Raw genomic sequence first — 22042 nt, 5'->3', positions numbered from 1 at the left:
TACGTGGCTATGAGGCCATGGTATTTTTATGGCTGCTCCATATTTTTCCATCCTGGCCAGATCAGCATCTGGAGATCATATTTCTTTACATCTAAGAATTTCTCACTTGTAATTATCTTTATTTTTTTCCTTGTTCTTCCTACACTTTGTCAAGAGAGTCCTCCAACTGTGGCCCCAGAAGGTTGAGTCCACAAATCATTCTGAATTTTCCCTGTCCCTCATCCATCTCTTTACTATAAGAACCATCAATACAATGGAAGCCACGGCTCCTCTCTCCTTGAGTTTCTATCAATGAGACTTTTTTTCCCCTACTTGAGTTTGAGTTCAGGGCTTTGTGCTTGATAGGTTGGTACTCATAACCTTTGAACTATACCACTAGCCCTACTTTCTGTTAGGTATTTGGAGATGGAGTCTATTGAACTTCTGTGACCGTGCTGGCCTTGTATCTTGATCCTCCAGATCTCAGCCTCCTGAGTAGCTAGGATTGCAGGTGTGATCCATGGGCATGAGCAACCAGAACCTGGCTAGAGACGTGGGGCGATAGTAGGGTTTGAAACTTGCATCTTGAACTTGCTAGATAAGTGCTTTATTACTTGGGCCAACCTCTAGCAAGAACATTGAAAATTGGTTTTCCCGGCTATCCACCTACTCTCTAGATACTTACGGGACTTTTCCTACTGTGGCATGCTGGGTAGATTATGGACAGAGGTCGTCTTATGCCCTGACACAGTTCTCCCTCCCAGACCCTATCCTTCATTTTCTTTTTGAGGATTTCAGTCTTTATTCTCCCTCTCCTCTCTTCTTCCTTTTCCTCTCTCCCTCCCCACTCTCTTCTCTCTTCAGTTAATATGACATGCATAAAAACTAAAGGAAAACTGGTCCCTACTTTGTCTTTTTTGGGACAGGGAACGGGTTTTAAACTGATGGGACGATGGGCTACTTCTGTTTCCTCAAAACTGGAGACCAAAGCACCTGAAAGCATTGGTGTGTGCATCAGGAGAGTGGGCAACACAAGAAACCAGTGACTGGAGTGCTGAGGGACCGGGGAATGGAAATCAAACTCAACATTTGATTAAATATAGGTGTGGATATTAGCAGAGAATATTCACTGTTGCACTGTATGAAGTCTTTAACGTGTAATTAAAGTTTTTATGGAGTCCTTGAGCTTCAGTTTGTGCGCATTTTTCCAAACGGCGAGCTCGGTGCAGCTCATCTTCCCTAGACCCTAAGGCACAGCCCTGCCCTCTTCCGGCACGGTGACAGACATTCCGCTGGCTCCAATCGCAAGCGCGAGATTTAAGGTCAGCCAATCAGGACGCCAGGTGGGCGGGTCAGCGGGCTGTTGGATTTGGCGGTTCGACTTCAACATGGCTGAAACAGCTAGTGTCAGTCCGGCAGCGGCCGTGGAAAAAAGGCCTGAGGAATCACCTCCAGAACCCGACCCGCCCAGCACTACCATTTCAAGGGTAAAGCTCCTCGATACCATGGTGGACACCTTTCTACAAAAGCTGGTCGCCGCCGGGAGGTAAGGTAGGGGGAGGATGCGTGGGAGAAACGAGGAAGACCCGGGTCGTCCCCCGCTGAAGTGCAATTCCCGCGAGACTCGGCCTGGGCGGGGGCGGGGTCTCCTCCGCCGCCCCGGCGTCCTGCACCTAACTGGAGCTGGGCTGTCCGCAGTTCATCTGCCGCCGGCCCTAAATATACAGTAAGAGCCGGGCGCCGTGGCTCACGCCTGTCCTCCTAGCCATTCTGGAGGCTGAGATCTGAGGATCAAGGTTCGGAGCCAGCCAGGGAACGAAAGTCTGCGAGACTAATCTCCAGTTAACCGCTAGAGAACCGGAAGTGGCGCTGTGGCTTCCGGGGTAGGGCACTAGCCTTGAGCTGAAGAGCTCAGGGACAGCGCCCAGGCCCAGAGTTCAAGCCCCACGACCGACAAAAAATAATAATTAGAAAAAAAGTCTCACCCACTTTCCCCAGCGTGCCTGCCAAACGTGATGGTTATTTTTGAGATAAGATAGCATGAACTTTCCTTCCTGCCGAGGCTGATCTTGAGCTGTAGTCCTTTTGCTCTCAGCCTACCGCATAGCTAGAGTTACAGGAGTGAGCCACCAGTGCCCACGGGGCTGGGGAGGAGACTTAACTAAGTCTGAGAAGTCAGATGTCATTGTTTTATACCTTTGAAGGTGTGGTGAGGGCTCTTGTGAAACTAGTACTGATAATTGTAGCTAACACAGAACATTTCAAAGTGCTAGGCTGTATGGCTACTTGATGTAATGTGATGTAAAGCTTACAGGAACTTTGTGACATACATATATAGTTATTATTCCTACTTGACTGAGGAAGAACTGAGGCTTATGGAAATAAAGTTATTAACAAAGTCATTCAGTTGGTAAAAGGTCAGATTTGTACCCAAGCAAAACAGCAGGTCCTAATGTCTAGTCCATTTACTTCACACGCGGCTGAGTGGCCACCTGTGCACCCTCAGAAGGCCGAAGCCAAGAACTTGTTTTATCATGGGGCGAATGAAGGAGCGCAGGAGCAGAGGCCATAACCATAGTCCCTGGGGTCAGGCAGTCTGGGTCTCACTTCCAGTCTAAGGGAATTCCCAGTGTAAGGGAATTTCCAGTTTGTGTGTTCTGTGTGCTTCTCCCTCTACCCTGGGTACCCCAGTGAGTCCAGCAACATTGCAGAAGTCCATAAGATACTGCAGCTTTCATGAGAAGATAATATTTTATGCTTGGGGAATACATGGTTATAAGTGTTTTCCAAAACAGTATTTTCCTACTTCTTCCTGAATGTACTTTTCAGGCAGTCTATACAACATTCAAACCATTCCCAATTCTGCTTTGGCTGACAGGAAGGAATCACTTTGGACCCCAGTCTAGCTGACTAACTTCTTTGCTTAAATCCATTGATCCTGTTCAGTATATATTCCTATCTTGTTTATCTGTATAAATGTGCCTGTTTCTAAGCCCTTCATTTTCACTGAATTCTCAAACTGACTCCCCACGAGAGCTCATAGATCACAGTGGTAGGACAGTCTTCAGTCCTGCTGCTCTGGGTCCTATCCCTGCCAGAGGCCTGAGGAAAGATGTTTCTAGCTAGCATGGGTCCTCCACCTCTCCAGTAGGCTGGAAGAAGAAACAGGATCTCTGGAGTCAGCCACAATTACCCGGTTTCAATCCCAGCCCCACCAGAACAGTCATCATATGTCCCTTTGCATTCCTCCCTGTCACCACAGACTGCGTGGCTGGTGGAGCTAGCAGCAAAACAAGACATCTGGGACTCTGCTAAAGGCTGAAAGAATGCCCAGAACTGTCCTTTCAACTGTTCTTTGGATACTTGCACATTTGCTTCATAATGGAGGTCATGAGAGGTCACCCAGACTCCCCCCCTGCTCCTCAAGTTGAGATGAACCTTTTGGTACCCTCCATTAGCCCCATGACCCTGAGCCTCCAAACCACTCTATAGTGGTGATTGCCATGTTCTTGTGAACTTCTGTGTTTGCTGCCATCTCCCTTTCCTAGTAACACCAATAAAAGCTGAAACAAAACTTAGTGGGCCAGGAATTTGGCCTAGTGCTAGAGTGCTTGCCTGGCATGCACAGATACCCAGGTTCGATTCCTCAGTGCCACATACATAGAAAAGCTGGAAATGAGCCAGGCACGGTGACTTACACCTGTAATCCTAGCTACTCAGGAGGCTGAGATCTGAGGATCAAGGTTCAAAACCAGCCAGGGCAAAAAAGGACCTGAGGCTATCTCCAGTTAACCTGTAGAAAACAGGAAGTGGGGTTTGGCTCCAGGGGTAGAGTGTTAGCCTTGAGCTCAGGGACGGTGCCCAGGCTGAGTTCAAGCCCCATGACCCACCAAAAAAGAAAAAAGAAAAGAAAATCTGGAAATGATGCTCAAGTGGCAGAGCACTAATCTTGAGGAAAAAAGCCCAAGGTCAGTGCTCAGGCCCTGACTTCAAGACCCAGGACTGGCAAAAAAAAAAAAAACAAAACAAAAAAAAACCCTTGGTGGTTGGCTATTCTTTATATATGTTGTAAAAGAACATGTTCCTGTCGTTTTTTATGCACATCAAGCTAAGAACCATGGGTAAACAGGGTATAATGGTACACTTTCTGTAATCCCAGAACTCAGAAGGCTGAAGTAGGAGTATTAGGAGTTAAGGCCAGCCTAGGCTTCATGGAGAAAATGTAAGAGGCCAACCTGGCCTACATACTGAGGCCTTGCCTCAGAAACACTAGCATAGATAGAGAGGTAGATAGACAGGCAGACAGACAAGCATAATAACAACTATTAGCTGTTGTTTCCATACATAATCCCGTGTTACCCAGGCTAGTGAGCCTCCTGCCTCAGCCTCTCCTCTAGCTAGAAGAGTAGTTGCATGTTACTGCAGTTGGCACATCATAACCCACTTTTTTTTTCTTTCTTCCTTCCTTCCTTCCTTCCTTTCTTTCTCTTTATGGGTTATGGGACTTGAACTCGGCCAGGTGCTGTCCCTGAGCTCTTCAGCTCAAGGCTACCACTCTACCCTTGAGCCAAGCTCCACTTCTCCTTTTCTACAAGTTAACTGGAGATAAGAGTCTGTAGTCCTTTTGTGCCTGGCTTTGAACCTTGATCCTCAGATCTCAGCCTCCAGAGTAGCTAGGATTACTGGTGTGAGCACAGGTTCCCAGTAGCTTCACAAATGCTTTGTGTTTGGCCCTACCCACATCTGCCTTCTCCTTCCCTCCAGCTACCAGAGATTCACTGACTGTTACAAACACTTCTACCAGTTGCAGCCTGAGATGACACAGAGAATCTACGACAAGTTTATAACTCAATTACAGACATCTATCCGGGTGAGTTGCAAGAGGCCCAAAAAGTACCATTGACTTAGATTTTACCCCTAAATCATCAGTCCCCTAAAAGTCATGATTCATCCCTCTGTCTTATTAGCAGCTGGAACTGTCCTGTGTGCCCAGCAGGCTGCAGCATCAGTCACCCCTCCCTTCCAAGTAACATGAGTTCTTGAATGTCCCCTGCTCTCATCATCTTATATTATAATTATGTATTTTATGCTGTCTGCCCCACTAGACTGTGTAAGTAAGAGCTCAGTAAGGGAAAGACAGGGCCTTACTCATTTTTATATCTCAAACTCTTAGGATAGTGCCTAGTATAGACTAGCCATTTAATAAATTGAATAACCTATGAATATAAAGAGGGACACAAGCAACGCACTGGGTAGCTCATGTCTGTAATACAAGGTACTCATTAAGCTGAGATCTGAGGAGCATGGTTTGAAGCTAGCCTAGGCAAGAAAGTCTGTGAGACTTTATCTCCAGTAAGCTACCAAAAAGGCCAGAAATGGAGCCATGGCACAAATCATGGAACACTAGCCTTGAGCAAAAAAGCTCAGGTACTATGCAACTTGTGGGCAGGGGCAGGTGGGTGTAACTGGGGGAACACAAATGAAAAGGTGACACTGTCCAAAAGAAATGTACTTATAACCTCCTCTGTACAACACCTTAATAACAGTAAAATTATATTAAAAATAAAAAAGGGCAGGGCTGGGAATTTGGCCTAGAGGTAAGAGTGCTTGCCTAGCATGCACGAAGACCCGGGTTTGATTCCTTGGTACCACATACTTAGAAAAAGGCAGAAGTGGTGCTGAGGCTCAAGTGGTAGAGCTCTAGCCTTGAGAAAATCCAAGGACAGTGCTCAGGCCCTGAGCTCAATCCCAGGACTGGCGCAAAAAAAAAAAAAAAAAAAGGCAGCCAGGCATGGTGGCTCATGCCTGTAACCGTAGCTACTTAGGAGGATGAGACCTGAGGATCAAAGTTCAAAGCCAGCCTGGGCACTAAAGTCCAGGACACTCTCATCTCTAATTAACCACTAGAAAACCAGAAGTGGTGCTGAGGCTCAAAGGGGTAGGGCAGTAACCTTGAGCTGAAGAGCCCAGGGACAGCATCCAGGCCCAGAGTTCAAGTCCCATGACTGACCAAAACAAACAAAAAAAAGGCTCAGCCAGGCAGTTGTGTCTCACACCTGTAATCCTAGCTACTCTGGAGGCTAAAATCTCAGAATCATGGTTCAGAGCCAGCCCAGGCACAAAAGTCTGAGACTCTTGTCTTTAGTTAACCTCCAGAAAACCAGAAGCGGTGCTTTGGCTCAAGTGGTAGAGCTCTGGCCTTGAGAAAGCCCGAGGACAGTGCTCAGGCCCTGAGACCACGGCCAGGACTAGTGGGGAAAAAAAAAAAAAGCTAGAAGTGAAGTTGTGGCTCAAGTGATATAGTGTCTGCCTTGAGCAGAAGAGCTAAAGGACAGACCTTAACACCTCAATAATAACAATAAACATACACATTTTATTTATTTATTTTGCCAGTCCTGACTTGAACTCAGGGCCTGAGCACTGTCCTTGGGCTTTCTCAAGGCCAGAGCTCTACCACTTGAGCCACTGCATTATTCCCAGCTTTTTCTATATATGTGGTACCAAGGAATCAAACCTGGGTCTTCCTGCATGCTAGGCAAGCACTCTACCACTAGACCAAACTCCTGGCCCCTCTCTGAGCCTTTTTTTTTTTTTTTAATTATCTCTGAGCCTTTAAAATACACACACACACACACACACACACACACACACACACACACACACACACACACACACACACACACACCCTAGTGAGGACTGTGGTTCAAAGCCAGCCTGGGCACTAAGGTCTGTGAGATTCTTATTTCCAATTAACTACCAGAAAATCAGAAGTGCAATGTGGCTCAAGGGGCAGGGCAGTGGCCTTGAGCTGAAGAGCTCAAGACCAGTGCTCAGGCCAAGTTCAAGCCCCACAACCAACAAAAGAAAAGAAATTAGCAAGACTCTTACCAAGTTGCTATTAGCAGTTTACCGTATTTTGACTGTCATCTTGTCTAGTATTTTTACAGTTCTTTCCTCCTTCCTCTTCAGGAGGAAATCTCAGAAATCAAAGAGGAAGGGAACCTAGAAGCTGTCTTGAATTCCTTGGACAAAATTGTAGAAGAAGGCAAAGACCACAAGGGACCAGCCTGGTGAGAATAGGGGTGGGGAAGCTGAGGATAGCAAGGAGACAGTGCTGCAGCTTCTTGGGAGCTAAGTCTGATTCACTGATGAGATACTAGCCTTGTGTTCCTGAAAAAACGCTTTGAGCAAGGTATGTGGTACCGTATACCTGCAATCCCTCTACCTGAGAGGCTGAGGCAGGTAAGCTTGAGGCCTCAAACACAGTTGAGAGAAGCTGGTGGCCCACACCTGTAATCCTAGCTACTTAGGAGCTAAGATCTGAGGATCACTGTTCAAAGCAGCCCAGGCAGTCCATGAGACTCTTACCTCCAATTAATCACAGAAAAATCAGAACATTAGCCTTGAGCAAAAAAACTCAGGGACAGGGCCGAGGTCCTGCGTTCAAGCCCCAAAAACAACAACTAAAAGAAAAGGGGGGTGGGGTGGGAAAGCTGAGGGGACTGTTTGACTGGGACAAGTAGAGAAGATAAACAGACTAATAACCAAAAACAATTGAAATGCAGAGTTCCCTTGAGAATGAGCCTAGAGCAAGTATACCTTGTCCAGTTTAGAAAAGGAGGTGATTTGAGGCCACTCGGAGGAAGTTCTAGAAAAACCCTTTTCTAGACCTGCAAGACCTGGGAGAGAAGTGGGAGAGGAGGACACAAGGAGGAGACAGAATCATGAATTTGGAGCTTACGTGTTAGACTGGCGGGTTATCTGTTTTGATTCTTTTGTTCAGTTAACAGATACATAGGAGCACCTAGTACCTGCTTGGTACTGTTAAAGGTGCCAGAGACTTAGCAATGAATGAGATGCACTCTGGAGCCAACACTTCAGTGGGAAGCTTGGCTGGCGGGTAGTGACCCAGGATAGAACAGTGGGACCCACAGGGAAGAGTGGATGAGTGAAGTGCAGAGGCCAACGCAACGGCAGACTGGGCCCCAGCCGTCTATACCCACCTCTCCCTCACGGGATCCCCTCATAGGGCAGAGCTGGTAATATCTTCTTGGTGCACATAGGTCTAGGCACTGTCCTTGAGCTTTTCTTACTTTTTGCTTGAGGCTGTGCTCTGCCACTTGCCGTAGCTCCACTTGCAACTTTGTGCTGATTAATTAGAGGGAAGAGTCACATGAACTTTCCTGCCTAGGCTGGCTTGGAACCCTGATCACCAGATCTCAGCCTCCTGAGTCGCTAGGATTACAGGTGGAACCACCAGCGCCTGGCTGACCAAGTCTTTAGCAAATGAAGTTTTGGGGTTGAAGGCATGGTTCAGTTGGTAGAGTGACAGCCAATGAGGGAAAGTGTCGAGAACTGAGTTAGAGGATGGAAGTTTGGCCTAGTGGTAGAGTGCTTGCCTAGCATGCACAAAGACCCAGGTTCTATTCCTCGGTACCACATACATAGAGAAAGCCAGAAGTGGTGCTGTGGCTCAAGAGGTAGAGCTCTAGCCTTAAGAAAGCCCAAGGACAGTGCTCAGGCCCATAAGCAATAACAAAAATTACAACTGAAAATGAATTTTTAGAAAACAGCGGCATCTACTCCCTGTATAAATCTCATCTCCTTGGACCCATCCTTCCTTATGTTCTCATATCTACCGATACTTACTGGGGCCTCCCAGGTCTGGGCACTCTGTTTTGGTAGATTCATCCTGCCGCACCTGAACCCTTCCTGCTCACAGTCTGCGGGGGTGATACACCAGCAGAGCACATGGTCACAAGATCAGAGGGAGGCTGGAAAAGCACTCCAAGCTCTAGGGTATTGGAGACGAACAGGGCTATGAGGAGGCATGTGTGAGCATGCGGGGAGGCATGCCCAGTCAGTGCAGCTGGGCAGGGGAGGAGAGCACCACCCACAGGAACAGGTTTTAGGAGGTTAAAATGCTCTCAGTTGAGGCTGGAGGTAGAAATGATTGAGTTTGGAAGCAGGGTCCTCTCACATGTGTTCCTCCCTTTCTGTCTCCTGGGTCCCTGTGCCCACCCCAAGGCGCCCCAGCGGCATACCAGAGAAAGACCTGTGCAGTGCCATGGCCCCCTACTTCCTACAACAACGTGACACCTTGCAGCGCCAGTTGCAGAAACAGAAAGCCAAGAACCAGGAGCTGGCCGACACTGTCCTGGCTGGGCGCAGGCAGGTAGAGGAGCTACAGCAGCTGGTGGAAGCTCGGCAGCAGGCCTGGCAGGCAAGTATCGAGACCTGTATGCTCTCCCTTTGGTTTCTGATAAACCCTCAAAGATCCCTAAATGTGTAGCTTCTCCTCTGCCAACATAAGGGATCCCACAGGCAGCAGGAGGGCGGCCCACAGTACCAGTCACGTATCACCTCTGTTTATTGTGTATAAGAGGCTCCTTGCCAGCCTTCCTCAGCGGACAGCTGCCTGGATCCCCCACTGCCAGCCTGCTCTCGCTGAAGTCCAGCTGCAGTGTATGTTCTCTGCTGCAGCCACTGAGAGGTAATGGCTTCTTAGCTCTCTTCATCCAGTGATGCTCCACGTAAACATGGCCAGGACTTTTAAAACTTGAACATGAGAATGACTTCTGTTGCCTTCTGTCCATTCAGATATTCTCCAGCAGCAAGTGTATTCTTTTGGGCCAACCTTAATTTCTGAATATGACCTCAAGTGACTGGATAGGAGGGGAGAGTTTGATCCCATGTAAGGACAGGTAGCTCCTGTGGCTAGGGTGACAAGATGGCTTATTAAGTTCAGTCCCGGGAGGAGTTTCAGGCAGACACCAGTGGTAACACTAGTAAATCCATCTCAGTGGACTAACCTGCAGCCATGTGCAGCCACTCTCTGGGGCATGCTTCACAAATTCTTTCTGATCTCTCTCTGGTAGTTCAGTCCTGTAATCCTGGCTACTCCGGAAGCTGAGCACTCAAGACTGCAGCTCAAAGCCAGCCTAGCTTCAAGTAGAAAAGGCTAAAGGGCAGTGTTGAGGCCTGAGTTGAAACTTCATTTCTGGCATGCATACAAAAAAGTTCTGCTGTTGGCAGATTGAGCTGGATCTGGGGCCACTTTGGGGGCTTTTGTTGAGGACAGGGTCTGCGCTGAAGAGCCCATCCTAGTTGACCATGGAATTCCAGTTGTTTTATGAATGGGCTGAGTGGCAGGGAGTCCCCTTGTGCCTTTGTCTTGACATACCCTGCTGAACCAGTGATGTGAGCCATGTAGTACTGGGGAAAACAGATGGAATTAAGCACTGAGGAGAACAAAGTTAGCTTCGTCATGCTCCAGTTTATCTGTTTTCTCTCATTGGTTTTAGGCCTTACACAGAGAACAGAGGGAGCTGCTGGATGTACTGAGGGAGCCCGAGTGAGGAGACAGCGGAACCCCAAAGCAGAGAGCAGTCAAGGTCAAAGGCCTGTGGCCAGCATTCTGGGCCTGGGCAGGCTGCCTTAGAGAATAGCTGAAATGGTGCCAGTCCCCAGGCGGTAATGGAGGACTAGGCTGGGGCAGGCCCTCTCAGCTGCCGCTGAACCTACGATGAACCCATGCGGTGTGAAGTCGAAACCCTCAACTACCTGAAGATTCCTCCTATTTTCTCCCACCTGGAAGCCTGTAGCCAGCACTCCCACTAGGGATGGGGTTGGGTACCAAGCTTTCTCTTTTAGGTGTGGCCAGGATTCCCGACCCCCCAAACACACGTAACCCTCCCTGGGTCTGGCCTGGAGAATGTGTTTTCAATCTTCACTGATTGCACGATTACTGGCCTGCCCAAGGGCCCTGCCATGTTCTCCCCACATCTGTAAATAAACTTCTCCACTACACTGTAATCTGTGAGGATGCTTCCTCGCCAAGCTTCCTGTGCCAAGATCACTCCTGGGTTCCCAAGCTCTTGGCCAAGGTCAAGGCCTCAGCTTCAATGCCTTGGGAGCCTCTGGGCTGGAGGAATCTAAGGCCTAGGATTGTATCTGATCATATGCAGAGGGCAGCAGTCAGAAAACAGGACCCTTGCATTTCCTGAGCTCAGAACAAGCTGCTAAGGGTATCACTCTGTCCGACCCACCCTACCCTTCCTTTTTTTTTTTTTTTTCTTTCTTTCTTTTTTGTGCCGGTCCTGAAGCTTGAACTCAGGGCCTGGGCACTATCCTTGGGCACTTTTTGCTCAAGGCTAGCACTCTACCACTTAAGCTGCAGCACCACTTCCAGCCTTTTCTGTGTATGTGATACAAAGAAATCGAACCCAGGGCTTCATGCATACTAGGCAAGCACTCTACCAATAGGCCACACTCCCGGCCCACCCTACCCTTCTTCTTGCTATTTGGATTAATTCTGGGAAAGTATCCACAGTGGGCCTTAATCCTAGTTCTGCATCGTGGGGCCCTCCAGAAAAGCTGGGCACTTTGGTTTTCCCTACATCACTTTTCTCTAGCTAGGGCCACCAGAAAGTAGATGATGCTTCCTAAGAACAGAGGGGAAAGGAGATGAGCTCCAATTCAGATAAAAAGTTTTTCTTTTTTCAAAGGACAGAAAGATCCCACAGTGACCCCTGCTGTATCTGCTCTCTTCCCCACAAACAGAGCTCTTTTTCTGAGGAACAGCTAAATTTAGGCAGACACGGCCCTCCTGACCACCTCTCCCCATCCACTGCTTTGTTTATCTGTCAGGTTGGGCAGACTGAGTCTTGGTGGGTGAACAGACACAGGTCAAACAAGGAGCAGCCAGGACTTTCCCTTCTCTGTCTCAGGCAGCTCTCAAGTAGGATAAGCGTTTTAGGTCAGAATGTTCTGTCAGGAGAAGACAGGATTCCCAAGACCTTTGGGTTGGGAATGGGGGTAGGTCTCTTCACTGGCTGTTAACTCTGGGGAGTTTGTACTAGCTTGAGGATTGCTGGGTAACCCAGAAGTGCATCTGTCTCCCTGCTTCCTGAGGCTTTGCTTCCGCATCATATTCCCTGTGCCCTGTACACTGGCAGTTGTCACCTGGCTTGCTCCAAAGATGGAGAGGTTGTCCTCATTTCACACCCAGTCCCACATTTTTGGGCTTTAGTTCTTGGTCCTGTGTGTCCTGACCCCTTCTCCAGTCCTGATGCATACGGCCTGTACAGGAAAGTGGTCCCACAACAGCTTGCCTTTTCCTTTAACAGATTGCTGGGTGAATGAGGGCATTGCCTGTCTGGCCTGGTACACCCTTCCTGGGGTTTGGCTCCTGCCCTGGGGCAAACAGTACAAATCATAGGCTATGACAGTTAGAGCCTGGCTCTGCGGAACCTATTTTAGACCTGAACCTGAACCCCCTTCCTCCCTCTTGGCTCCCCTTAAGGCCAAGCCAGTGCTTAGACTGAAATTGCTGGTCTTTAGGAAAAAAGTAGGGGCTGTAGAGTGTGGAGTAGTCCTCAAGGAAAGGGTAGGGGTGACATCATAATCTGGCCCCCTCTTTGTCACCCATCCCCCATCAATCCTGGGGCCCTGCCTGGCAGCCATAGCCCCCAATCACAACATCCTTTGGGTTTGGCCTATAGGGCCAAGACACATGACCCCCAATTAGCCCTGGCAGTGTCCCCTGCCTTGCCTGCATCCCGGGGCCCAGCCCAGTGGATATATAAAGTGCTGGGAGCTGCAACGGGCAGTCAGCCGAATCCTGAGCAGCTACCCTGCCCAAGTGCTCACAGACACCATGAGAACCCTCTCTCTCCTCGCCCTGCTGACCCTGGCCGCACTCTGCCTCATTGGCTGGGCAGGTGAGTATCAGCACCCTCGCCTAGACTGTCCTTGGGCTCCAAGGGAGATGCACCATGGTCTCACTTCTCAGTCTTCTGCATTCTAGCTACCCTCCTACAAATTCTGTCCATTGTGTAGGAAAAGGAAGGCAGAGAAGCTTCTAGAGAAGCAGGGGCAGGAGGATAAGGCCCTAGGAAATAGCAGATGCAAACCAGTTCCTTTTTCTTTGCAGATGGGAAGCCCAGTGGTGCAGAATCTGGCAAAGGTACAGGTACAGGGGGCCGGGCCTGGCCCAAGTCTCAGCCCTCTCCTTATCCTGCTTTCCTCAGCCCCATTCTCCTACTACCTTCTATATAGCCATCAGAAAGAGCCCACTGATCCCTGCCCCTCTGCTCCACAGCCTTCAAGTCCAAGAAGGAAGGCAGTGAGCTGATGAAGAGACCCAGGCGCTACCTGGACCAGGGGCAGGGGTAAGAGGAAAGAAAATGCTGGGCCCAGAGCTCTGTTTCCAGAATGTCAGGGAGGAGTTGCAGTAGGTTGGCCTCTCTTGGCTTGCTAGGGGATTTGGGGCAGAGTAGCTCTCCTTAGCAGCCCCATGTACAGTGGGAAAAGAGTAGAGCACTCTGCATGGGGACTAATGCCATTTTGGGGTCTTCTCAGAGCCCCAGCTCCCTACCCAGATCCCCTGGAGCCCAAGAGGGAGGTGTGTGAATTGAACCCCAACTGCGACGAGCTGGCTGACCACATTGGCTTCCAAGATGCCTATCAACGCTTCTATGGCACAGCCTAGGGCATGGACTGCAAGCGGTTGGTGCAGCCTGACCCCTCTCCAGGACCTTTCCCTTCTCATTCCCAGTCCCAGACCCACAAGTATGGGCATCCCAGCTGCTTCAAAATAAAGTCCAGAGGGTCTGAGTCTGTCCAGTTTGCGGAGTGGTGAAAGGAGGGCTTGGCATTGGAAACGATTCATCTCCAGTTTACGTATTTATTGTACCTGCTTTGTTCCGGCAAACATGGGAGCTGCCTTCTAAAGTCTAACCAGGGCTCCTCCTATCTCAGGACTCACAGCCTCCATCCACGACCCAACAGACCAGCTCCCCCTGGACACCTTACAACAGTGTGACTAGGACAAACTCATCCCTAGCAAAAGGCTGTGCACACATTGAGTGGAAAGTAGCCTTGGAAGAGGGTAGGGGCAAGGGTGTGCCCCTCCCCCCCAGCCAGATTAAGACGCATTCAGGGTTAGTTGTGTCAGTCCTCCCTAGGGTCAACATGCTTCAAGAGCACCAGAAGCACGGCAAGAGGAAAGAACCCAGTGCCTCCCTCCCTGCAGCCCCAGCCTGAGCACAGTCTCCCCTCACAGACCTCAGCACTTCCTCCACTCCATCAGAAGCCAACTGAGTCGCTCTCCATCTCTGCCAGTCCTTTGGCCTCCAACTTCTCTGCCTTCTCTCCTTTGCCTCTCCTCAGCCTCTCTTGGCTCTGAGATGTCCCCAACTCACTCCCAGCTCTGGTGTCTTTACAGCACTGTGACCAGGCCTCTGCCTCCCTCTAGGCCAACGTCAGAGACACACGTTACTGTTGTTTAGCTTGGGATCCCCCATCCAGTTGGCAGCCCTGCAGCAGGGGACAGGTACTAGGGGCCTGAAGCAAGGTGGCTGTAAAGGCAGCAATGATGAGCAGGTTTCCAGCTACTGCCACACCCAGGGTGGCTGCTGTGCCCTCCAGGCCTAGTGGAGGCTCCTGTGAGGCCAGCCAGGCTCGGCGAGATCCCATATCAGCAAGCACAGCCTCCAGCTGGAAGTGGGTGCCCAGTACTGCACAGATGTGAAAGAGCTGGTGGCTGTGACCTGGAGGGAACATGGAGCAGTTTAGAGTAAGGCCCATTCCCAAGGCTGTCCTGACTTGCCCTGTGCCCCAGAGCAGCCCACCATCCTCTGCCTGCCACTCTACCATACAATGGGAAAAATGAAACCCTGATTCCCAAGCTGAATTGAATGTAGCCCTTGGTGCACCTGATGCTTGTTGGGAGTTCCCTCGAAGTGAGAGCAGACCCATGAGAGGAAGCATGTTAGGAAATGGAGGGGACCCTTCCTCAGGTGGAGTACCCATTTACTACTCAGCCCCTTCTCTGTGCCCTTGGGTTGCCACCTCGCTTTTCCAGGCCAGGCTAGGCTCAGTGTCTCACCTATGTAGTCAAAGCGTCCAGGTGCCAGCCGCTCAGGCAGGTGTGAAGCAAAGAGGAAGCCGGTGAGCAGTGCGCAGAGGAGGTGGTAGCTGTGGCTGGGGCTGAGTGTCTCCTGCCCACAGCTGCGGCCCCTGCCCCAGCACTGCCCGAGCTGCCAAGGGAGAGCACAGCTGGGGGTATGGAATACGGGACTAGAAGCCTAGGTCTGGGATCTCAGGGTGGAAAGGAGATGAGGGGGAAGGCTGAGGACCCGTCTGAACAGCCACAATGCGTTTCAACAGGGAGGCAGGGCAGAGGCCCTTGGCACCCTTACCCTGTAGAAGAGCGGGAGGTTGTCAAACAGGAAGGGGTAGGCGAAGGCAGCTGTGCGGAGGGCCTTACTAAGCCCAGGACTCTCCAGCTCCAGGAACCTGGGCAAGGAGAAGGGCGAGCTGGTCTCCACCCCTGGCAGGGATATTAAGAGAGGGGAGGGCATCTTGGGCTCGAATGGGTGTGAATGAAGCTTGGCGACTAAGTCTGCCCTTGGGTCCCACTATTCCTCAACAAATGGTCACATCTCTGAATGGAGACGGACGGCGGCCTCTCCGGAGGCTGGGCGATGGAAAGGAGAGTTCTGGGGGAGGTGATGCTGGCAGCACTAAACATGCGTTCACTGCAAGTTCTCCATAGTGGCGGGCCTGTCCTTAGCACGGCTCAAGGGCAGCGGGACTGTCCCCTCTGGTCCCTCTGCCTGGCGTTCCCTTCCCCGCGCGCGCTCTGAGCCCCCACCGCGAGTAGCAGGAGAGGCCGGTGCACAGGAAGGAGTTGAGCGCAGCAGCGGGCACGAAGAGCCGGTGCAGGCGGCTGTGCAGCCAGGAGGCCGGCGTGGAGTAGGCGGCGTAGGGGAAGGCGCAGCCTGCGGAGAGACGGGCGGCAGCCGAGGCCTCGGGCACGGCTCCCTCTGCTCCCCCGCCGCCCGCCGCCCGCCGCCCGCCGCCCGCCGCGGCCGGCTCACCCAGGCTGTAGAGACTGAGCGCGCCGTAGTCCAGGAAGTAGCAGATGTGCCGCGCGCGGGGCGACATGGAGCTGAAGGTGTGCGCGCAGCACGACGCGAACGGGTAGAGGCAGGCGGGCAGCAGGAAGACCAGCAGCGGCCAGTGGTACGGCTCCGCGCAGAAGCCCGGGACCCCCGCCAGCGCCAGGAGCCGCCACAGGAAGTACCTGCGGCGGCGGAGGAGGAGGAGGAGGAGGACGGGGAGGAGGGCGTGCGCTCAGGCCGAGGCCCACCCGCCACCGCTGCCCGGCCGAGGCTGCAGGCTGCGGCCTCCCCTCACCAGGTGGGCAGGAAGTGAGTCCAGATGTTGACCGTCTCGTTGGTCATCTGGAAGATGCTGAGGACACAGTCCAAGGCCGAGCTGGTGGGGCGACGGTAGCCAGACATGATGCCATCTTCCCAGAACACCTAGGAGAGCAGCAGTGGAAGGGAGAAAGAGAGGGGGTCACTGGGCCTCTGGGGGGCTGAAGGTGGCACGGGGTGCACGCTGGCCCCGCGCCACACAAAACCCAGTCTCTGTCTAACCACACAAGAAAAAGAAGAGTCAAGGGACCAGACAGGCTTGAGGAGGGCACACAGGGAGGAGACGGGTTGGAGGGAGGGGTGGCAGGCGTGTGCCTGCGGGAACACAGCAAGTCTCCCATGGAGGAATAAGAGTTTGCAGGAGGGGCGCCCAATTGTTAAGAGAACCTCTGTCCCCTCAGCCCCCTGAGGATAGGAGCAGGCGGGTCAAGCCCTCACCCGGGGCACTTGGTGGACTTGAAGGAGTTGCGGCAGCTTGAGACTAAGCATGGCAGCCCAGACCCGGCAACACCTCCACATTGACCTGGAGACAGAGTAGGGAAGGATAAAAGATTCCCCTACCTCCACCCGTAAACCCTTCCCTACCCAGGCTGAGGCTGGACTTGGTCACTGAGCACAAGAGGACCAGGGGATGCGATCCTGCTTCCCAGGGCAGCTTATCACCCACCCCACCCCTAGCCTCTAGTCTTTTGGTTCCCCACAGAGGAGGAGCTCAGCCCCTGGAGCCGGTCTTCCTGCCTTGGCCCCAGGAAGGACCCTGACTCTGGTAGTTCCCATTGCTGAGCACAGAAAACTCATGCCCTACGGCAAGATTCCTGAAGAAGCAGGATGCCTGCCACTGGGCCACGGGATTGGGGTGGGGCATCTGGCTTTTCTGGGTGCACTGAGTCCCTATCCCACCTGAGTCCCCTGACCCTCAGCCCTGACCTGTGCATGTTGCCTCCGGGTGGCCGTCACTCTGCTGCCCCGCCCGCTTCTCTGGCTGCTTCTCCTAACACATTCCTTGGCACCAGTAGAGGGGCTGGGCCAGCAGGGACGGCACTGCCCAAGAGGAGGGACAACAGGACACTCCCCCGACCTTCCCTAGGCCAAAACTTTCCAGCAACTCCATGGCCGGCCCTGCCTCCTTCTTCCCTGTTGTCAGTCAGGCTTGTGGCCCGCGTGTCTAGGCAGCTCATACTCTGGACTTCATACTGCTAGGGAGTTCTTAGGTTCTCTGCCACTGAGCTCAGTGCTCAGGACCCTGCAAGGAACAAGGTAAGCCTGGACTCTATCTTGCATCCCCAGAGGACAGACAAGCCTCCTGGAGAATCCTTCAATCCTCCCACAATGGGTAGGTAGATCCAGCCTGAGAGCCGCTGGAGGTGGGGTTTGGGACAAGGCTAGAGGATGCTAGAGCTCATCTCCCCTCAGGATCCCTACACACAACAGCAGGGTTTGGGAACCTCTAAAGTGCAATGAGATGTGTGCAGTTGTCATGGAAATAAGGAGTTGGGGCAGCTGCTTTACTCCAGTTTCCCGCAAAGAGGTATCAGATCCTGAATGAGCTTTCTTACCCCAGGTGGGTCAACAGATGCAGTCCCCGGCTACTGGCAGCCAGGCTGACCCGGAAAAGAGTGGCTGGAAAGGCGGGCCAGGCCTGGGCGGGGAGTGGGGACAAAAGGGAGCCAGGGAACAATCCTAGCTTTGTCCAACCTCCAGGGAGCAGTACAGGGTGGCCCAGTCCCATTAGCAGGCAGCTCACAGTCTGCACATAGCCAGTCCCTCCCACTTGTCCCAATCTCACTGTGCTTAGACTTCCTAGAATAGAGTAGGGGGTCAAACCAGGATGCAGCTCTGGTTCAGCAGTGCCTAATCGCCTCAGAACTGTGCACTCAATTCCAGGTAGTACTAGGTGTTGAGGCTGTTTTATCTCATGGGCTACACGGGGGTCTCCAAATCCTGATTGTAGCTAGGGACCAGTGGGTCACACCTATAATCCTAGATACTTCTCAGCTCAGGAAGTCTATAAAATTCTTTTCTTGGCCAGTCCTGGGGCTTGAAGTAAGACCCAACTGTCTTGGGTCTTGCACACTGTCTCTGAACTTCTTTTGCTCAAGGCTAGCACCCTACCACTTGAGCCACAGCATCACTAATGCCTTTTTTTCTTTTCTTTTTTTGGCCAATCCTGGGGTTTGAACTCGGGGCCTGAGCACTGTCCTTGGGGTTTCTCAAGGCTAGAGCTCTGCCACTTGAGTCACAGCACCACCTCCAGCTTTTTTCTATGTATGTGGTACCAAGGAATCGAAGCCGGGCCTTCATGAATGCTAGGCGAGCACTCTACCAGCCCACCCAACTTCTGGCTTTTTCTATATATCTAGCACTGAGGAATTGAACCCAGGGCTTCATGCATGCCAGGCAAGCACTCTACCACTAAGCCACATTCCTAGACCCTAGCCGCTTTTTTTTTTTTTTTTTTAAGGTTGCGGTTGGGACTCAAACTCAGTACCTGATACTGTCACTCATTGGCTAGCACTTTAACTGAGCCATGCCTCCAAAGTCCATAAACTCCTAATTCCAATTAACTAGTAAAGAGTAAGAACTAGAGGTGTGGTTCAAGTGGCAGGTGGGTCTTGGGGAAAAAAATAAAAGGCAAAGCAAGTGTCTCAGAACTGACATGTATACACACACACACACACACACACACACACACACAAATACTGATTGATTTTGATATGCTCAAAAACTATGTCACCCTGCCCTGCATAGGCAGGACTAAGTTGTCTTTGGCAAATGTTTCAGCCAGAAAGGATGTGCCAGGCTGACCTACCCCCAGACATTAACCCTTATGAAAGGGCAGGTTCTTTTTTTTTGCCAGTTTTGGGGCTTGAACTCAGGTCCTAAGCATTATCCTTGGACTTTCTCAAGGCTAGCGCTCTACCACTTGAGCCACAGCACCACTTCTGGCTTTTTTCTATGTATGTGGTTCTGAGAAATCAAACCCAGATCTTCGTGCATGCTAGGCAAGCACTGTAACAACTAGGCCAAACTCCCGGTCCCAACAGGTACTTCTTGACATACACAGTGAGACTCAAGGAGGATACTCTTAGGAAAGGAACAGAAAGGCATGATGCCAAGCTGGCGTGGTGGGTCATGCCTGTAATCCTAGCTATTCAGGAGGCTGAGATCTGAGGATCAAGACTCAAAGCCAGTCCGGGCACAAAAGGACCTGAGAGTCTTATCTCCAATTAACCTCTAGAAAACAGGAAGTGGAGCTTGGCTCCAGGGTAGGACAGTAGCCTGGAGCTGAAGAGCTCAGGGACAGTACCTAGGCCGAGTTCAAGCATGATGACCCACAAAAAAAAAGAAAAAAAGAAAAGAAAAAGAAGGCACGATGCCAATGTGTATTATTAGATCATAAAAAATAACATTTATGAAAATCAACTCCAGCCAGCACCATTGGCTCACGCTTGTAATCCTAGCTACTCAGGAGGCTGAGATCTGAGGATTGTGGTTCAAAGCCAGCCTGGGCACTAAAGTCCATGAGCAATTAACCACAACAAAATCAGAAGTAGTGCTGTGGCTCAAAGTGGTAGAGTGATAGGAAGCCTTGAGCTGAAGAACCCAGGCACAGTGTCCAGGTCCAGGGTTCAAGACCCACAACCGAAAAACAAGAAAAAAAAATCAACAGGAAATGATGGAAAGCTTTTCTTTTCTTTTTTTGCTGGTCCTGGGTTTGAGCCCAGGGCCTGAGCACTGCCCTTGGACTTTCTCAAGGCTAGAGCTCTACCACTTGAGCCTCAGCACCACTTTCTGCCTTTTTTTTTTTTTCCTATTTTTGTGGTACCAAGGAATTGAACCGGAGTCTTCATGCCTAACTCCCGGCCCAAGTTTTTTCCTTTCTTGCTATTATGTTGTTGCTCTTTTATGGCTTTTGGGAGTGTTGGGGAGCCACAGAAATGGAGGGGCAAAGGGTGAACAAATGCAGAGTAGCCCTCACTGGACAGAGTTGACCATGAGCTGCACATCTGGGTTGTTTCTGTCTTGGCTATTGTGAGAAGTGTGGCAATGAGCATGGGTATGCAGGTGTCCTGATCATATCCTGGTTCATGATGTTCAGGTAGAGCCAACACGCTGGGGTGTAGGGAAGTCTGTGCAGTAGTTTCCCCTCATATCCCTGACAGCATTTGTTAGAATTCAAAATGTTGTAACAGTATCTCAGGGTTGTTTTTTGACTTCTATTTCCTTTATGACTAGGGATGATAAGCATTTCTGCATGTCTTTGCCATTATTACCTCTTCTGAAGTCTCTTCTTAAACTTCCTTGCCCAGTTAACAATTGGTATATTAATTTTGGGGAGGGGTTCTTTGAACTTTTTTTTTGGTGGGTCATGGGGCTTGAACTCGGCCTGGGTGCTATTCCGAGCTCCTCAGCTCAAGGCTACCACCCTACCCTTGAGCCAAGCCCCACTTCCCATTTTCTGGTGGTTAATTGGAGATAAGAGTTTTGGGGTCTTTAGTGCCCAGGATGGCTTTCAACCTCAATCTTCAGATCTCAGCCTCCTGAGTAGCTAGGATTACAGGCATGAGCCACCATGCTCAGCAGGTTGTCTTTCTAGTTTAGTAACGTCCTTAGTTGTGCAGAAATAATTTTAATGTAGTCCCACGTCACAATTCTGCCCTATTTTTGTACCCCTAGGACTGTTTAAGAAATCTGCCTATACCTAGTTCTCTCTCCTACTCTCTTGCAGTATTTTCAGGTTTGGGTCTGATATTGATATACTTTGAACTGATGTTAAAGCATGGTGACAAGCAGGGATCCATTTTTAGTTTTGTTGTGTGTGGCTGCCCAGTTTTCCCGACACCAATTGTTGAAAAGGCTGTGTTTTTCACTGTATGTCTGGCTCCTTTGTTAAATATCAGATGATTGTTATGTGGTGGTTTTGTTTTCTGGGTCTTCTAATCTGTTTTAATGATCCTCAGGTCCTTGTCCTTGAGCTCTTCAGCTCAAGGCTACTGCCCTTCGCTTAAGCCAAGCCCCACTTCCTGTTTTCTAGAGGTTAACTGGTGATACGAGTCTTAGGTCTTTTTGTGCCTGGGCTGGCTTTGAACCTTTATCTCAGCCTCTAGGATTCCAGGCATGAGCCACAGTGCCCGGCCCCTCTGGTCTATTTTTGTGTCAACTGCTCACGCCTTTGTCATGATTTTCTTTATACCAAGCTGTTTTTGTTATTACAGGCCTATAGTAGTTATGAAATCTGGTATTGTAATATCACCTGCATTTCTTTTTTTTTTTTTGGCCTAGACTTGCTTTGGCTATTCTAGGTATTTTATTATCCCATGTGAATTTTCAGATTGCTTTCTCCATCTCAGTAAAGAACATCATGGGATTTGGCAGTATGGCCATTTTCACAGTATTGGTTCTAACCGATCCATGAACAGGGAAGGTCTTTCCATTTCCTCCACTTCCCACTATTGAGGACAAGAGACAAATCACCTCCAAACAGCAGTTTTAGAAACTATTTTGGGTCATCACTCTTGGGAGAGCACCGTGGCAAGTCTGATATTGACAGAAGGTTGCACAACATAACTTAACCCTGTCTCAGAAGGAACAAGGGCTTGGGTACTGTCCTTGGTCTTTTTCATCAAGGCTAACACTGTGCCACTTGAGGAACAGCACCACTCCTGGCTTTTCTATATATGTGATACCAAGAAATCAAACCCGAGTCTTCGTGCATGCTAGGTAAGCACTTTATCACCAGGCCAAACTCCCAGCCCAATCCAGGCCACTTCTAAGTGGCCTTTTGGAAGTGCTTGTCAGCAGCTTCTACACCCCAGCAAGGCTCCTGTACAAAGAAT

The 22042-nt window shown here is 50.6% G+C and overlaps 3 protein-coding genes and 1 long non-coding RNA gene across 7 annotated transcripts; 2 read left to right on the top strand and 2 right to left on the bottom strand.

Annotated features, from left to right (window-relative positions):
- Window positions 1-772: 772 nt before the first annotated feature.
- LOC150058127 (uncharacterized) lies at window positions 773-2051 on the bottom strand. Its single transcript, XR_016536852.1, has 2 exons — window positions 1965-2051; window positions 773-1371 (listed from the first exon to the last, which is right to left on the bottom strand). It is a non-coding gene; the product is annotated as an uncharacterized LOC150058127 (long non-coding RNA).
- On the top strand, window positions 1354-10424 carry Pmf1 (polyamine modulated factor 1). Its single transcript, XM_090340760.1, has 5 exons — window positions 1354-1525; window positions 4744-4849; window positions 6949-7049; window positions 9007-9202; window positions 10284-10424. The coding sequence occupies exons 1-5, from the start codon at window positions 1368-1370 to the stop codon at window positions 10335-10337; spliced, it is 615 nt and encodes a 204-aa protein (XP_090196886.1). The 5' UTR covers window positions 1354-1367; the 3' UTR covers window positions 10338-10424.
- Paqr6 (progestin and adipoQ receptor family member 6) lies at window positions 10236-17809 on the bottom strand. 3 transcript variants are annotated; one of them, XM_090340759.1, is made up of 8 exons: window positions 17133-17208; window positions 16644-16728; window positions 16183-16310; window positions 15864-16069; window positions 15638-15764; window positions 15183-15279; window positions 14870-15020; window positions 10236-14531 (listed from the first exon to the last, which is right to left on the bottom strand). In XM_090340759.1, the coding sequence occupies exons 1-8, from the start codon at window positions 17138-17140 to the stop codon at window positions 14257-14259; spliced, it is 1077 nt and encodes a 358-aa protein (XP_090196885.1). In that variant the 5' UTR covers window positions 17141-17208; the 3' UTR covers window positions 10236-14256. The 3 variants fall into 3 exon arrangements, with proteins under 3 accessions (XP_090196885.1, XP_090196884.1, XP_090196883.1); XM_090340758.1 differs by lacking the exon at window positions 17133-17208 and adding an exon at window positions 17762-17809 and having other exon boundaries at window positions 15638-16069; XM_090340757.1 differs by having other exon boundaries at window positions 15638-16069.
- On the top strand, window positions 10434-13596 carry Bglap (bone gamma-carboxyglutamate protein). 2 transcript variants are annotated; one of them, XM_090340763.1, is made up of 4 exons: window positions 10434-12701; window positions 12914-12946; window positions 13082-13151; window positions 13342-13596. In XM_090340763.1, exons 1-4 carry the CDS (start codon window positions 12638-12640, stop codon window positions 13469-13471), a joined length of 297 nt encoding a protein of 98 aa, XP_090196889.1. In that variant the 5' UTR covers window positions 10434-12637; the 3' UTR covers window positions 13472-13596. The 2 variants fall into 2 exon arrangements, with proteins under 2 accessions (XP_090196889.1, XP_090196888.1); XM_090340762.1 differs by having other exon boundaries at window positions 12914-12952.
- Window positions 17810-22042: the final 4233 nt, after the last annotated feature.

Source organism: Megascapheus bottae, chromosome 10 (genome assembly GCF_031878675.1).
Source record: "Megascapheus bottae isolate mThoBot1 chromosome 10, mThoBot2.hap1, whole genome shotgun sequence".
Classification (NCBI taxonomy): Eukaryota; Metazoa; Chordata; class Mammalia; order Rodentia; family Geomyidae; genus Megascapheus; species Megascapheus bottae.
Note: the sequence above shows the minus strand (reverse complement) of the source record. Positions and strands in the feature narration are given on the sequence as shown.

What these genes read in the sequence shown, in the direction of transcription:
- Pmf1 (XM_090340760.1), top strand. Translation starts at nt 1,368, where the DNA reads ATGGCTGAAACAGCTAGTGTCAGTCCGGCAGCGGCCGTGGAAAAAAGG. An exon ending in AATTACAGACATCTATCCGG is followed by an intron (nt 4,850 to 6,948) that starts GTGAGTTGCAAG and finishes CTTCCTCTTCAG; the next exon opens with GAGGAAATCTCAGAAATCAA. An exon ending in CTCGGCAGCAGGCCTGGCAG is followed by an intron (nt 9,203 to 10,283) that starts GCAAGTATCGAG and finishes CATTGGTTTTAG; the next exon opens with GCCTTACACAGAGAACAGAG.
- Bglap (XM_090340762.1), top strand. Translation starts at nt 12,638, where the DNA reads ATGAGAACCCTCTCTCTCCTCGCCCTGCTGACCCTGGCCGCACTCTGC. An exon ending in CTGCCTCATTGGCTGGGCAG is followed by an intron (nt 12,702 to 12,913) that starts GTGAGTATCAGC and finishes TTTTCTTTGCAG; the next exon opens with ATGGGAAGCCCAGTGGTGCA. An exon ending in TACCTGGACCAGGGGCAGGG is followed by an intron (nt 13,152 to 13,341) that starts GTAAGAGGAAAG and finishes GGGTCTTCTCAG; the next exon opens with AGCCCCAGCTCCCTACCCAG.
- Paqr6 (XM_090340757.1), bottom strand. An exon ending in ACCTCCCGCTCTTCTACAGG is followed by an intron (nt 15,021 to 15,182) that starts GTAAGGGTGCCA and finishes CTCCCTTGGCAG; the next exon opens with CTCGGGCAGTGCTGGGGCAG. An exon ending in TGGACGCTTTGACTACATAG is followed by an intron (nt 14,532 to 14,869) that starts GTGAGACACTGA and finishes TGTTCCCTCCAG; the next exon opens with GTCACAGCCACCAGCTCTTT.